General features: G+C 45.3%; 1 protein-coding gene across 1 annotated transcript; it reads left to right on the top strand.

Moving 5' to 3' along the window:
- The first annotated feature begins 1,844 nt into the window (after positions 1–1,844).
- Sgcb (sarcoglycan, beta (dystrophin-associated glycoprotein)) lies at positions 1,845–16,833 on the top strand. Its single transcript, NM_011890.5, has 6 exons — positions 1,845–1,907; positions 5,101–5,310; positions 8,714–8,899; positions 9,602–9,793; positions 10,068–10,199; positions 13,884–16,833. Exons 1-6 carry the CDS (start codon positions 1,869–1,871, stop codon positions 14,085–14,087), a joined length of 963 nt encoding a protein of 320 aa, NP_036020.1. The 5' UTR covers positions 1,845–1,868; the 3' UTR covers positions 14,088–16,833.
- The last annotated feature ends 10 nt before the right edge of the window (positions 16,834–16,843 follow it).

Here is a 16,843-nt window from a genome sequence, read left to right as displayed (position 1 = left end):
CAGGTTAGTTGAGACTGCTGGTCCTCCTACAGGGTCACCCTCCTCCTCAGCTTCTTCCAGCTTTTCCTTAATTCAACCACAGGGGTCAGCAGCTTCTGTCCATTGATTGGTTGGGTGCAAATATCTGCCTCTGACTCTTTCAGCCGCTTGTTGGGTTTTTCGGAGGGCAGTCATGCTGGGTCGGAGGGATGGCTCAGAGGTTAAGAGCATTGGCTGTTCTTGCAGAGGACCTGAGTTTGGTTCCCTACACATGTTTGGTGGCTCATAACTGTAACTCCAGTCCTAGGGGGTCTAACAGCCTCTTCTGACCTCCACCAGCACCAGGCATGCAGGTGGTACATATACATATCTGCAGGGAAAACATTCATACACGTATAATATCAAATCTTAGAAAACAACAGCAGCCAGAAGAAGACACATTGGCAATGAGAACAAGTGGGTGACCTGTCAGTAACACCTCAGCAACGAGGAATCCAAGGAGAAGAGACCCATCTTCAGACAGTCAAGGTCCATCTGACTTCAGAAAAATCCATTATTAAAGTACCTATGTGGAGACATGTTAAAAAAAAAAAAAAAGCAAGGTGGGGCTTCTTATCTGCTTAGAATCTGGAGTGCCAGGCAGCTCTGGAAGACATTTAATAAGTTCCATTATTGTGAGTGATTGAGACTGACACAAGGTTAGAAACAGAGTAGCGCTAATCAGAGTATGGGGGCTCTGAAGAGAATGTGACATTTGGTGGGTTCTTGGGGGACACAAAGGAGTATAGCTGTCAGAGAAAAAGGAAACGACTTGAGCATAGTGAATAGTGAGGCACAGGAACCCAGGAGCAGTCAAAAGCCTTATTGTCAAAGTTGATAAATGGGACCAGAGCCAAGCTATTACCCAGACACCGCCGACTTTCAAACCTGTGGGTTGTGATTTACATAGTCTTCCTGACTAAAACGCAGGTTCGTCCCAGTGATAGAGCCAGGCAGTTTTAGCAGTTGGGGAAGAAGACAGGACCAGGCAAATGACCACATAGATACAGCTTATATCCGAAATCAGGCATGAGAGAGGGGGAAGGTTGGGAGACATTTGCTGTGTGTCAGAGTATTTAACTCCACAGCCAGCCAGCCATCAGAAGTAGGCGAAGCAGGGAAGCTGAGTTAGAAAAGCAAAATGACCCAGTACCTGGAGAGAAAAAGCTGAATCAGACATCTCCCTTGGGTGGCCTAGGGTAGTTTGTAGAAACTACTCATCATCTGAGGAGTTCTTGAACTTAGGATGCTACTCATTCTATTGTTTTCAACTTAATCAGTGCAGAGAGCAACCAATGTGCACCTGACTGTCTCCTGGTGCTCACTGTGAGTCAAGTTAGGTTCCTAAGGACCTAATATAGTCTCCAATATTAAATGGACAATCTGCCTCTAATGCCTCAAAGAAAGTGCCAGACTTGACTTCACAGGCTTCCAGAGGAGTTGAGGGGGAAGAGACTAGTTTGATTTAAGCTACCTAAAGTTTCCACTTGATCTGCACCCAAGTCTCACCCACCAGTACACTCAAATACTCCCTTGCAGTTTGTCACAGCTCAGGACAGGACAGTATCCCAAGACGGGGAGTTGATATAAAGGTAAAGGCATGTTTTGGATTTTGAGGGCGTCCTTTCCGAAGAACTTGAGGATGCCCCAGAGATCCTTGCCACACCCATGCAACCCGCGGGCGACTTACGGTCGTGAGGGACCGCCCTGCAAGGATGTGAACCTACACAGAATCTTGCCCACTCTGGATTTCTTTCGGGGGAGTGGCGAGGGCGTGACAGGGCGTGGCCATCGAGGGTGTGAGCCCCACCCCAGTGCCAGAGCGCAAGCGCGGGCTGCGGCGGGCCAAGATGGCGGCAGCGGCGGCGGCGGCGGCAGCGACCGAGCAGGTCTGTGAGCCTGCTGCGGCCGGCCGAGGGATTGGGAAGCCGGGTGGCCCGGGCGACCCCACAGAGGGCGGGGACGACGGAGGGCGCGAGGGCTGGGCTGGCGGAGCGAGGCGGCAGGGCGGGGCCGCAGGGCGGGAGCTGTCCGCAGCCAAGATGCTGGCGAAGGCCGGGCTGGATCCTGGGCAGCGGCTCCCGGCCGGCCAGAGAGCGGAGCTGTCCCTCTGCGGGAGTGACACGGGTCATGGCCTGCGGAGCCTGCGCCTGGACGTGCCTCTCCGCAGCCAGAAACCATGCGGATAAAAATAACGTCAGTCGGGGCCGGGAGGCTGACCGATGCCAGCCAAGTGGTGGTCAGCTGTTGCCTGGCGTGGATCGTGGCCAGGTCTTGCTTCTGCCATTCCCCGCCCACTGTGGTTTCTCGGAGATTCAGATACTAATATAAAACTGACCCGTGTCTAGTGGGTTTAAGATTACTTTTTAAGAAATGCGTTATCAAGTGTTTCCTGGTCTTCGTTGTGAGCCTAGAATAGTTTAAAGGCTTCCCTTCAGATATCAAGCTGTAACTTAAGCACGCACATAAGTGTGTGTGCGGGTGAAGTGTGTGAACACATGCTCGTGCAAGTAGTTGCTAAAGTGACTTATTATAATAAAAAGCTATTTTTGTAGTCACTTCTTTATTGTTGTTTCCCTTTGCAAATAACCAGTAAGCTGGTTTCTCTTTAAAAGTTTCATTTCTTCGAAATCACTGCGGGGAGAAAGTGAATGAGTGAAATTGATATGCAACGGGGGAATAGTTTCTTAAGTGGCTAACATTTTAGCGACAGACCTATTAAATATTCGAGGACTCATTCTAGGGGGTATGAAAAACAGACCTGAAATCTGCTAAACAAGCACGGAAATCCTCTATGACAATAGGCAAGTGGACTTGTTGGGAATGAAGCCATTCCTTGGTTTTCCTAGTTTACCCCTTACAGCCTCTGGGTTAGAGGGGTCTCAGTTCTTCTGTGCATGCATCTTGATGCTCTGAGCTTCTATTCTACCGGAAAGTTACAGTGGTCTGCCCACTTGGCTACCCTAACCAGAGCCGGCCTGCCTGAAGAGAGCTAAGGAGAAACAAGCATTGGGCTTAATGACCAGCTTCCCTCAACTTTATAATTCGAACATGAAAGGTTGCTTTTTGTGTTTGGGATCCCACTAACTTTGTAATCTATTCTGTTTGGGAGTCAGGGTAGGCCCCCCGCTGTGTCAGTCACTGGGTCCTGGCACTTCTGCCCCTTAAAAAAGCTTCTCCCCCAGCTTCATCAACAAAGGAAGATGTTGGTATCTTCTTCCCCAGCTCCTCTATCCCAGGTCTCAGTTGGAGCTTGAGTCTGCTTCAATGTAAATGTGTTCAGGAGGGGCTGGCAAGATGGCTTAGTGATAAAGGTGACAGCCACCAAGTCTGACAACTTAGTCCCTGAGTTAAGTCCCGAGAACCATCTTGGTAAAGTGAGAGGCCCAACTCCCAAAGGTTGTCCTTTGACCTCCACACGCTTATATCATGGTGTATGTGCCCCTCACACACTGAATAAAAGAAAAGAAAGAAACGCAGAAGAGGAGGAGGAAGAGCTTGGGGAAGGAGGATGGAGAGGAGATGGAGGAAGAAGGGGAGAAAAATTAGGAGAATTAGGGAGGAAGAGGAAGATGAGGGGGCCACCAGCAGCAGCAGCACAGCACTTGCAGAGGCACTGCCCCAGGAAAAAGTTCATCTCACATATGGTGACACTTTTGCCGGTTACCACATCTTCCACTTCACATGTCCCTCAATGTGTCTCTCTCGCCCACCCTAGTTTATCTCCTCATTACCTCAAACCTCCATTACCACATTACAGGCAGGAGCCTGCCGACCTCTGTAAAGTGTTCACCTCGTGTTCAACATGCTGAAACACACAGTAACCTCCAGTGACGCCCAGTTAAACAGAACATAAGATTAGAAGAGCCTGCACCCTGCTGAGAACTGGCTCAGCCCGGCTCTTCCTTCCACTCTCCCCCAGTGTTGCCATATCTGACCCACCCACTCCTCTCATTTTCCCACCAACTCCAGGGTGTCCCCACTCTCCCGTTTGACCTCTGTGGCATGGGCACCCTGACATGATAGAGTGCACGTGCCTTGTAACACAACGCAGGTCCATAATGTCTACAGCAAAGGATCGTGTCCTCCTCTCTCACGTCCAACTTCTGTGTCAGTGCTTAAGTATGATGGTTCTTAGTACATTGTCTTCTACAATAAGTGCATTGCCTCGGAGCTCTGAAAAACGCGTGCAACTTGGGCAGTAACCATTCCTGCAGGCCCCTTTGTGTTTCTATTACATAACACGCTTGCTTAATGACACTTACGGTCAAGATCGGAAGTTCTCAAGTTTTGTTTTGTTTTTTTTTTATCCCAGACTCTATATATCCTCTTAACTATCTGTTGGTATTTACCATATTAGAAACTAACCTGAGAAGTTGTGAAAACAGAGGAATGCCTGAGCAAATACTTCATTAACTCTTGGAGTGATGATGTCACTGTAAACGATGACATGGCCTCTGGAGACACCAGCGTTCATTCAAAAGAGTGGGGGAGTAAAAAAAAAAAAAAAAACAAATCTTATTGTTGTTTTTTAAAATGTGTCTGACATTTCAGACCCTGAAGAGAATTCAGTTGACATCCCTCCTAAACATACATCCTTGTGCAACTGCCCCTGAACACATCAAAAATTACTGATCTAGAATGATATAGGCTTTAACCCATTGAGTTATAAGTAGCAATCTCTGTCAGCCATTGCAAAAATCTTTTCATGTAAGTAAAAAAATATATGAGTAAAAATCTAACAAATCATTAGTAAAGATGGTATCAACTGCAATGTGTGTATACATGTGTGTGCATGTGTGTATGCACTCATTAGTCATATTATCCACTGAAATGTGTGCATGTGTGTGTGCATCAACTCTGCCCAGAAGTGCGCTGTACCCATATTGACAGTAGGATGACCAAAGGCAGAGAGAAAGTGTGCTATATGACAGTAACACTGAAACCTGCAATTCAGTGTGACTTGCAACTTATTGATGGGACATCTACCAACAACCAATTCAGCTTTCTTTAATTGTGAATTTGAATTTAATAAACTCATGAAAAGGAGACTAGAGCTGTTGCATTCTGTTTTGTTTGTAGCAAGGGTCCAACGGGCCAGTGAAGAAATCCATGCGGGAGAAGGCTGTGGAGCGGAGGAATGTTAACAAAGAGCACAACAGCAATTTCAAAGCTGGATATATCCCCATCGATGAGGACCGGCTCCATAAGACTGGGCTGAGGGGGCGAAAGGGCAACTTAGCCATCTGCGTGATCGTCCTCCTGTTTATCCTGGCCGTCATCAATCTACTCGTGAGTATGTGACACACTGTCCTCTCTCTGGAGGTACCTTGGAAGAAATTTTTATCTTTTTGCCATGAGGTCATAGATTCTGCTTACATACTCTGTTTTGGGATAGTCCTATCTTCTGCTCATGTGCTGTGTTTTGGGACAGTTTGTCATCTCCTGCTTCTCAATATGTGTTTTTTATCTCTTGTTGGACTTGAGTTAGTGCTTGAACATAAAAAAACCTAATAGGCTTCTCTCTCCAGTCCCACAAAAATAAGTAAACAAAGCTGAAAAAAAAAACTAGTAAGATATATCTATATACTAATCTCATCTAGAAAAACCTTGATAGATTTTTTTTTCCTTTAAAGGAGTTGTCTTTTAATAAAGGCTATGTAAAGTCAGTGGAAGAGAACTTCATTGTGACTTCATTGCCCTTTCTCACTGAGGCTGAGGCCCTAGCTGTGCCTTTCCCTGGATAGTTAATGATTTGAAGAAGTGGGTTTTTAATATGGCATTGTAACTCTGGTGGCTAACCCTGGAACCTATGGCACCAGCTTCTCCATGAATGATACCGTCTGTTAAAAGAGAGCCGGTCATCCATCTCTCTCTCTCTCTCTCTCTCTCTCTCTCTCTCTCCCTCTCTCTCTCTCTCTCTCTCTCTCTCTCTCTCTCTCTCTCTCTCTCTCAGTGTTCTTGAGAAGGCCTTGTTCTCTTCCAAAACATTTGTGCCTAACCCCTCACTGAGGTTAGAGCTGTCACACAGTTTAAAGAAGCCATAAATAGCTTTCCTGGTCATTCTAAATTTATTGTGCCTTATACATTTGCTTTATTGGAGACTTCTGGCAAGGATGGGTGAATTAAGGCATTTCAATCCCCTTCTCTAAAGTAACAGTGTCAGGAAACAGAGTTATATTTGAAGGGAGTGAGAAGTAGCCGAAATCCTAAGGCATAATTTATGAAGACAAAAGAAGAGGGAGAATGGCAGATAACGGATCAGGAGGGAAAGTGTGTGTGTCTGTGTGTCTGTGTGTGAAGGGTTACAACCTGTATTGGTAAAGTGCCTTACAGAAGCCAGAGGACAAGGACCTTACCAGTCAGAATCAAAAGGATGATTGAAATAGACTCATTGTGTGAAAAATCTGTAGTTAGTGAAGTTCCTCGAGCCTTGTTCCCAGCTAAGCAGACTCTCCATCTAACCACAGCTAAACCATCTATATCCAAACACCCTGGACTGCTGCATGAGTGAGCTTCCATCCTGAAAGCAGGGCAGCCTGACTGAGCACAGAGCTCACTCCCTCCAGTCCTTTACCTTTATCCTCTGCCTCCAGCTGCCTCAAGCAGGCCAGAGATGGAGGACCCCTCCCTCCAGAGAGAGAGAATACCATGTGACAGTGACCCTTGACAGGGCCAGTAAAAAGCCTACTTTCAGCTGGGCATGGTGGCGCACGCCTTTAATCCCAGCACTCGGGAGGCAGAGGCAGAGGCAGGTGGATTTCTGAGTTCGAGGCCAGCCTGGTCTACAAAGTGAGTTCCAGGACAGCCAGGGCTACAGAGAAACCCTGTCTCGAAACCACCCCCCCCCCCAAAAAACAAAAACAAAAACAAACAAAAAAACCCCAAAAGCCTACTTTCCCTCCTGGGAAGCCTGTAGGTCAGGGGCCCACCCACACCGGGTGTCCTCTGTGACCCTGCAAGCCTGGAACCCAGTGCTTGGGAGTTGGAAGCAGGAGGATCCAGAGTTCAGGGCATGAAAGGCCAGCCTGCAGTACATGGGATCCCATCCCAGGAAGCTACAACACAAGAACTCCTTAAAACTAAAACCAGCTTCTTTGGAGAAAAATTATATTCCATCCATGAAACAAAAGTGACATGACATTCAAATGGCATTATTCAATTAAATAATGAAGTCATCGAAATTCACTTATGCTGCTGCTGGTTTCCAACACCTGCATGGCAGCTTACAACTGAAAAGCTCCAAAAGATGTGATGCCCTCTTCTGGCCTCTGAGGGCACTGCATGCATGAGATGCACAGGAATACACGCAGGCAGAACACCCATACACACAAAAAATATACAAATCCTTAAAAAGTGACATATACACATACACGGGTGGGTGAGCAGGTATTGGACAAATAAAAGAGTCCTACAAAGAGACTTCCATAGAGTCCTACAAAGCTAGAGCATCGTTCTGGAAGCAGTCTCATAAACGGAGATTCGGAAAATGAGAGCAGAGAAAGCATCGAAGGAAAGAAATCAGATAAAATGATTTTAATGAAATTCTCCAAATCCCAGTGTCATGGCAACAATCTTCTAATTCCAGCTCTCAGGAGGCAGAGGCAGTATCTCTGAGTTCAAAGCTAGCCTGCTCTACAGAGTGAATTCCAGGACAGCTAGGGCTAGAGTAAGACCCTGTCCCAGCCTTGAAAAAAGAAAGGGGTGGGGAGAGAAAAGAAAAAAGAAAAATCCCCTAGAAATTTTGAAACCAGTCTGGGCTCAGTATGATACATTTTAAAAGAGAAGGCAGCAGAGGAGGAAGAGACAAACAGACAGACCACACTATCACTGTAAAATTTAAGGAAATTGTAAATAAAGAATCTATTTAAAACTTTTCTAGAGCGGTGATAAACGTGTTTTATGGGAAGAATTAAAGCACAGTGTTCCTGGACCTATTGTGAGCATTGGGGAGAGCAAGGCAGTGAAGCCGTGGCCTGCAGAGGTCAGAGGTCAGAGGTCAGGTCTCAGGTCCAGGAGAAGTAACTAGAGGAGAAAGCAGAACTGACCTCGTCTGAGTAGCTTGAGTTGCAGAACATTTATTTTACTGAGAGAGTTGCAGAAATATACAAGTGTTTGAGATTTAGTTCAATTTATCAAATAAAAGAAAATATTGAACTATGAAGACAAATTTTTAAAAAAGAATTAGAATATAGTGTTTGACGGTATGATGGTGAATAAAACTTACATGGTCATAATCAGTAAATGCTGAACATAGATTTGACGGAATGTGTTTGGAGTTGATAGAGAAAAGACATAATGGTGAGCCCAGATTCCCATCTGCTAAAATAGATAAGGCAGAGAAAGCCTTACTCGGTAAAGGAAGAAACACAATCTACATTATGTATGAATATGGAGACAGAGTCTAGATGGAATAGCTTAAATTGCTGAACATGGTTGGTTGTCCTTGGGGAACCAATGAGGGGAGAAGAGGAAACAGTGACACTGCCATTTATGATGGGCCTTCTGGCATGCCTAGCTCTCGACTGTGTGCTTAGGGTCTTGATAAAAACATCCTCTAAGAAGACCACCAGGTAGTGTGTCCATCTCACTGATTAAACACGTCCAGAGACCTCACACACTCAGAGAGCACTGCTGGTTGCTTCCGGGCGTGTCTGGTGCATGCCTCGTAAGAGCAGATATGCCTGTCTTTCAGATTACACTTGTCATCTGGGCGGTGATCCGCATTGGGCCAAATGGGTGTGATAGCATGGAGTTCCACGAGAGCGGTCTGCTGAGGTTCAAGCAAGTGTCTGACATGGGCGTCATCCACCCGCTTTATAAGAGCACGGTGGGAGGACGGCGGAATGAAAACCTGGTCATCACTGGCAACAACCAGCCAGTAAGTTTCCACACTGGGGGCAGTGTGTGGAGGAGGGGGGCATAGACGGCAGTTCTCGAGATATCCTACAGCTGAAAGCTGGAAATTGGTGTCTTCTCTTTTAAAATATGCATTAACACACAAAGTTATCCATATTCATAAGTACTCGACAGTCAGTAATATTGTTGGCTTTATAACCTTGCTAGAGTTAGGTATGCAATATTCCAGATCTTTTTTCCAGGAGAAAAACTCACTGGTGTAAGAATTTGTAGGTCACAGTTTTCTTTTCCAGATGACAAAGCCATTGTAAGAGCTGCCTCCCAGGTCAGAAAGCCTAGGTTCTGGGAATCAGAAAGAGAAATGCTACTCGGTGGCAGACAAGGCCCGGTGCTGCTAAAACACAGCACTTAGCCAAATGAAACCTCCAGGGTGTTCCATACCTCCGCCGTGACCGTCTTAGGGCCCAGCCGTGTTCCCTGTGACCTGTGCTGTTATACAGGGGGTCATGTGTGAGCAAAGGACTGTACAGACCTGCATTTTAAAGTTGTATATCATGCAGAGTCTTATGAACAGGTGCAGCTAAAGGGACCTGAGGTCTGGCTCTCACTGTCGCTTCAGGTTCTGTCCTTACTGCTCTGTAGTTCTCTTAAACCCAATCGGCTCCATCACTTTGTCTGTCGCATCCTTTGAGAACAGACTCACAATGAAGCACTTTTCCCCAAGATTGTCTTCCAGCAAGGGACGACCAAGCTGAGTGTTGAAAAGAACAAGACCTCCATCACCAGCGACATCGGGATGCAGTTTTTTGACCCAAGGACACACAATATCCTGTTCAGCACGGACTATGAGACGCACGAGTTTCATCTGCCAAGTGGGGTGAAAAGTTTGAACGTTCAGAAAGCATCGACTGAAAGGGTCCGGTTCATTCTTTTATCAATGCTAACGGGGGATTTGTCAGCAGCTACTCCCTGGGGGAGGACTTAGGCCACCTGACAACCTGACTTTCAGACCATTGGAGGGCTGCAGCCCTGGCCTTAGCCTGCACACACACTAATAAGTCCTCTCTTTGTGTTAATCCCCACAATTATAAGCCTGCCTTGCATAGTCCAGAGTTGAGACACCCCCTTCTCTATGATAACGATTCTCTCATTACCCACAAGCTCGCCTTAGCATGTGCTTTCATTTTTAGATTACCAGCAATGCTACCAGTGACTTAAACATCAAAGTCGATGGGCGTGCAATTGTGCGAGGCAACGAAGGCGTCTTCATCATGGGCAAAACCATTGAATTTCACATGGGAGGAGATGTGGAGTTAAAAGCTGTGAGTATTTTTTCCTGTGTGAATTTAAGATAATTAATTTTGGAATAGTATATAATTACATGTGGAGTAGTATGTGGAAAATGATTTTTTGTCATGATGAGATGTTCAAAATGGATTGTGAAATGAAAGAAAATTATAAAATAATTTATAAGATATTTCATTTCTTTCAGAGCATGTGCAGTTTATAAAATCTGGAAGAATAGAGTAAAATAATAATGTTTAGCTAAGAGTGGTAGAATAACAGGTGATTTGATTTGTAAGTGTGCTTGTTTGCATTTTTATGTTATTTTAAAAGGAGAAAAGCCATAACCCAAGCAGCCCTTCTGAGAGAGAATTCTAGGAGATCTAACCATGTGTCCCTGACGTCGCTGCTGTTGTTCCACTGTAGGTTATTCCTGTTCGTTTCCAAGCTTTGTGACCAAAGCTGTAAGAAGAATACTTGAATGGGGCCACATGCTGTTATCTGACACCTGTTAGCTGTGAGGGAGAAAGTCTGTCATCACTGTGACCCCAGCTTCACAGGTCTCCCCAAAGCTTCAGTCAGCCTCCTACTTCATACAGAGCAGCTGCAGCCTGCACCCTGCTTACTGGCCTGGACTTTCAGCTAGAATGGAGTTACCCGCTTGCCTCTGGGCACCTTGCTCATCTTGCTTCCCTAGGGCTGAGGAAATTTGTGCTACCAAAGAGCATAAGGCACTAGCAGCCTGAGCACTTAGAAGTCATTCTCCCCTATCAAAATAAGTTCAGTGTTATAATTCGTAGAAATAATAAACCTTAGGAAGGAAAGTAGGTGTTTCACTTTGGCAGTTCCCCAACTGTTTAATCCCATCTCGGGATGATAAGATGAGCATAAGCTATAACTCCTGCCAGAGGCGCCGCAGCCGCCCTGAGGAGGTTTCCACGGCGCTGTGGTAGGGCGCTCTCTGAGGAATGACAAGCAGCCACGCCTGAAGCTTGCAGTTGACACTGAAGGTCAGAGAAGGGAGGTCTGAGGCCTTTGTGTAGAGAACGTGTGTGAGTTACCTGAATCTTTCATTCTGCCCTCCAGAAAAGTCTTGCCCCACTCCACCTTGTCAATGTGACAGGTCATGAAATAGTCTGAAGTACCCATACCTACTAATTTCTAATTTGTATTGAAAAATACTCAGCTTTGTAAGTCAGTTGGTATCGATCATTCGAGTGCAAGCTAATCATTAGCAATAATTTTGCCGCACTACTTCCTAAATGTTAACTTTCACTTTTATTTTAATTGGCATGTAATATTCTTACTTCTGTGGAACATTGTATGTTTTGATGTATGTGCACATGATCAAATTAGAACAGGCAGCATGCACATTACCTCAGATATCTTCTAAGGCTCTTAGACAAAGAACATTCAAACCTATCTCTCCTGACTCTTAGTGCACAAATACTGTTAACACTGGGTACTGAATGCTCGGCAAGAAATATTTTCAAGAAAGTAAAACTAAATGACCACAAGATGGCAGCATAGAAACAAAATCTGAAACAGCCCTCACCACTGCATCTCCCACATGCAACTTTCAGAATAATATTGAGTGCTTTGTTCTGAAAATTTGCATGTTCTGCCAGTAAAATCCATGCTGGTATTCCAAATTAAATAAGCTCTGGAATATGAAATGGTTCCATTCCAAACGTTCCAGGCAAACGCCTGTACATAACAGTGACCATTCTATTCTGCCCTCTGACAGTCTTAAGCCCCTCCCTAAAGTGACGACCCCCATGCTTAAAACCTCTGCGTTGGCCTTTCCTGTTCAGGAGGGTTCTCTAGTCCAGCTGCCTGCCTCCTTTCCCCACTTCCACACCCACAGGCATCTGAACTCCTCAAGTGTGACATCCTGATGTCCTGGCTCCTCAGCAGACGTGCATTTCTATCTGTGCTCGGCCCAACTGCCACTGGCAAAGCTCAGCTCCACCTGAAGGGCCCTGCAGCCCCCAGCTGCTTCTCGCCAATGCAGCTTCTGTCTGTGTGCAGGCTATTGCACTTCCCAGACTGTTGGAGCAGCCTGCTGGCTCCCTTTTGCTGTTCGCCCATTAGATACGAGCTGCTTCTCTACCCAGAAACTTGTAGCCACCGACATTTTCTATGAGATGGAGTCTCACCTGCACCTTAGGCTGGCCTGGGCTCAAATCCTCCTGCCTCTCAAGTGCTGGATCGGAACGCTGGGATATAGATTTGTGCCACAGCGCCTGCTTCAGACCTTTTAAAAAGACCCATCTCTATCACCCTCTAAGTGAGCTTCCCTTCCAGATAAAGCCCTAAGTCTATCAGCTCAGCCCCCACTATTTATAGGTCTGCCCCCACTATTTCTTTGTCTCACATCCTTCTGAGCCCCTTTCCCTTAACTTCTGAGCGTCCTGTACCCTGAACCTACATAAGACACACCCTCACTGTGGCCTCCACTGGCGAGCCTTCCCTAGTGACCCACATGCCCCACTCACTCACACCTCCACTTCTGTTGGGATGCAAACGACTGTCTCTGGCACCTTGTGTAAACTGCAGTCCTCAGCCACCCACCCTCTGTTCACCCTGCTTGTCTTCCCTTGTAGCATTTATGCCCCCGCATGCCCTAGAGTTTCCTGTGCTGACTTATTATCTGCCTCCCTCCAGTGAACAGCACTCTATAAGAACAAACTTGGCTGTTGAGCCCATGTTCACTGTCATCGCCCCAGTGCCTAGGATGGCGTCTGGCAGGTGACAGCATTTAGTCATTATTTGTTAAATGGGAGAGAAGAAAGGAGAGGAGGAGGGGGGGAGACAAGAAGAAACTTACTAGTCTCTTGGGAGGCTGAGATGGCTCAGTTGGAGAAGTGCCTCCAAACAAGCAAGGAGACCTGAGTTCAGAACCATCCATCACACACCCAAGTAAAAAGCCACGCATGACTGTGCCACGAGCCTGTAATCCTGCTGCTAAGGCTGTAGAGGCAGACGGATCAGACAGAGTAGCTGACTTGCCGAGCTCCAGATCCAGTGAGAGAGACAGAGACAGAGACAGAGACAGAGACAGAGACAGAGACAGACCTTGCAATAAGGAGTATGATAGCCACTGACAAAGGCATACATGTTCAACCTCTGAGCTCCATGTGTGCACATGCTCACACAAATGCTTGAGAGCGCGCGCGCGCGCGCGCACACACACACACACACACACACACACACGGTCTTAAGAGTGTACAGATGAGAATGATTCTGTAGCTATGAGTTTAAATAAGAAACCCTCAGTTTTTTTTGAAGGCCTAGTCTGATAAACTACATAGTTTTAATATTTAATTGAATTTCTACTAACTAAATTTAATTTCCTATAAGAGAAAAATACTCTTCTCCCCCAATCAATATCAACATCAGTCAATAAGTAAAAATTCTCTGGAGTCAAAAAGTGAAACTTACCCAAGACTTTGTCACTGTGCACAGGCTGTGATCTTGACTCGTGCTGGCGTGCTGAGTTGTAGGTTTGTGGATGTACAATATGGGCTGACTGGGCGAGGGGTCGCCTTTGAATCCTTGTGTGTATTGTGACTTTGCTGTGCCACAGTTGGTTTGATCATGGCTTTACTCTCTGACTGCCAACTCCTCCTCCTGCTAGTTCCTAAGTCCTGTCTAGTTTAGTGTCTCTCTTTCGTGCCCGCTGGTGGATGTGACTGAACCATGTTACTGTGTTCCCATAGGAAAACAGCATCATCCTCAACGGCACGGTGATGGTCAGCCCTACGCGCCTGCCCAGTTCCTCCAGCGGGGACCAGTCAGGGAGTGGTGACTGGGTGCGCTACAAGCTCTGCATGTGTGCAGATGGCACACTCTTCAAAGTACAAGTAACAGGTCACAACATGGGCTGCCAGGTCTCAGACAACCCTTGTGGGAACACTCATTAGACGGTGCATCCGCAGGGCTCAGCGCGCTCAGATCTGACTTGACCTTCCCCTTTTTAAGAATGCATGTGAACCATGTTTGTACAGCGTTTGCCATAACTTGTAATTATTTTACCTGGGGAGCACCACTGTGTCTATTATGTACTCTCCATATTTAAGGGATCTTGAGTGCCTACATTCTAATACATTTTAGTAAGTTGCACTGATACTCAACAGTTCTCTAAAACAATGATGAGAAATTAATAAAATAAAATTAATCTTTGAAGTGTTTTTAACATTCTACTATATCTTGTCCTAGAGGACAAAGGGCTGAAGTGGTTGAGACACTCCATCAGTAAGCCTTGGTCATTCTAAGGGAGAGATCCACTAGAGATGTTTGGAGAGACAGGGACACTGTGCTCTGTCTTTGGTTTTTAAAAGGGAAGGCACAGATTTTTAATGCATTAACCCAAAGCTACATTTTCACAAACAAGTCATTAAGGAGCTTTCCATATATAAGCTTGTAAGAAACTATGTTTCCTTAGTTTTGCACTAAAGAAAATACTGTCATGGTATGTTTACTTGAAATAATGATACATGTATTTACGGTGTGTGGACGTTAAACGCAATCACAGTTCTCACTCTCGTGAGCAACAGAAGCCATCATCATCAGGCCTCTTCTTGCTGAGCACTGTCCTGGGTGCGATACACTTGATCTCTCTGACTCCCACTGCACCTCTCTAAGCAAGGGCTTCGATCCCAGCTTTACCCATCAGGAAACTGAAGGTCAGCGAGGTTCAGGATGCTGCCCCATACTATACAGGGTTGGGAGTCAAGTACAATTCCAACCCAGGTAAACCTGATTCCAAATGTGTTTCTGCCTTTTTTACTATCTACACTGAATTTTCAACTATTTAAAACTCTCAAAGAATGGGAAAAACCTAATCCTAATTCACCTAACAGGTAAAAAAACAAGCATGTGTGCTACTCTAGTTAAAATGCCAATGCTAGAAAAACATGACCAATCACTGTCAGACTTTAAACTCTCTTGAGCCAGTTCTAAGATGTCATTCAATAGACAGACCAGCTTGGTCTGCTTGTCATGTGGGAGTACCTGAATGAGTTATAGAGAAGCTGGCATACTTTTCCCTAAACCCTGGGGAAGCTCAGTGGAAAGGGGGGAAGCTAGGCCTCAGTAGGTCCTGCTGTCCAGAGGTTGTTCCTCCTGTGTCCCATACCAGCATCACCCTTTAGAAGAATTCTGTGTGTGCCTAGAAATTAATATACACGAGAATAAAGGGTGCTAACTGGAAAGATGACGCAGGTCATTTTAGCTAGGTATAAAACCTTGATCTCTGCTCCTCACCTCAGTCTCATTTTAATTAATTACAGCCCTCAAGCCAGTTGATTCTTAGTACAGTTTATACTTGATTTAAAAGGAATTTCTTGGTATTACTAAGAAACATGGGATTGGGGATGAAGAATAATGCATAGCTCCAAAGCAGACAGTAGGGAGGCACCATGGGCCTAGCTACAGAGAAGGATGTTGGTACTCTGTCATGGTCACTTAGAACTGTGTGGGTAAAAAATGAGCACATAAAACAATTCGTGTTCACTGTTGTCACAATTCTGTCAAATGAAAAAATGAAATACCTTATAGACTGTGAACTCAGGCTAAGGTGAGAGTTGACTGGAGACCAGACACTAAGTGCAGATTTTAGATGTAAAGAAAGAGAGCAATTTATACCTCTGGATATATTCAAGTATTGTTTAATAACTAAATAATGCTCAGAAAAATCACGCTTGGAATTCTCATGTCCATGCTCAGTGTATTTTTAAATTGTACATTTGTTTCATGTTCTATTTAAATTTGTTTTGAGAATTTCTTTAAATAAATATTTTTACTAAATCCACAGAACCCTATATTACAAAGTATTATTTACTGAATACAATTCATGAGAAAAAAGTGTATTTTTACGTCTGTGGGAAACACTTGTGTTTTGATACATCTCCATTGAGCACTTTGAAGTTTGAGCATATCCTGCTGCTCTGTAAAGCGCGTGGTTACTAGGTATGCTATTTTAGACTGCATTTTGGGTAGACCCTCTGACACACTGACCTGAAAGCAGAGAAGCGGAGCTTGGTGCACAGTGAAGCGGCACTGTTAAATCTGGCCACCAGGGGGCGTATGCCTTCTCATGTGTTCATTTCTTCGGTTTTGAACATAGCACACTGAGAGGACTTACTGCAGCGCTGGGGAAGGTAGGTGCAGGAAGGACCCAGGGAGGAAAGCAAACACACATTTAACAGACAGTATTCGAGAGGTGAATATCAATGCAAAGAGATAGAAATAAAAAGAAGACCCCTTCCAGACTGTCCAGTGAGAGGTTGGGGGGTGGGGGATACACAACACAAAGCAGGAGCTACCTGCCGACTCGGCAACCTTTTAAAATATTCTTCGGTGGCAATCTTCTTGCACTGTGACAGAAGCAAAATAAACTTTGTGTGATAGTTTTGGTGATGAAAGGTAGAATTTCTACCTGTTTTTGATGAGTGGTTTGTGTTTTCTTGTTTGTTTGTTTTTTGCTTTTTTAAAGGAGTTAAAAACTTGTTTTTAACTTGATGAAGAGGAGACCACTAAAGTGCTGCTCATGGTAATCTTTTGAACGACATCAAGAGGGGCAAAGTTTACAAGTTATGCCACACAAAAATATACCTATGTATTTCAGATTGATGACCTCTGTTTACAATAAAGCTCTGTGAACTTGGCGGTCAGTTTC

Source organism: Mus musculus, chromosome 5 (assembly GCF_000001635.26).
Source record: "Mus musculus strain C57BL/6J chromosome 5, GRCm38.p6 C57BL/6J".
NCBI lineage: Eukaryota > Metazoa > Chordata > Mammalia > Rodentia > Muridae > Mus > Mus musculus.
Note: the sequence above shows the minus strand (reverse complement) of the source record. Positions and strands in the feature narration are given on the sequence as shown.

Coding starts and splice junctions, on each gene's coding strand:
- Sgcb (NM_011890.5), top strand. CDS start 1,869: ATGGCGGCAGCGGCGGCGGCGGCGGCAGCGACCGAGCAG. Junction 1,908..5,100: donor CGGCGGCAGCGACCGAGCAG/GTCTGTGAGCCT, acceptor TTTTGTTTGTAG/CAAGGGTCCAACGGGCCAGT. Junction 10,200..13,883: donor GAGATGTGGAGTTAAAAGCT/GTGAGTATTTTT, acceptor GTGTTCCCATAG/GAAAACAGCATCATCCTCAA.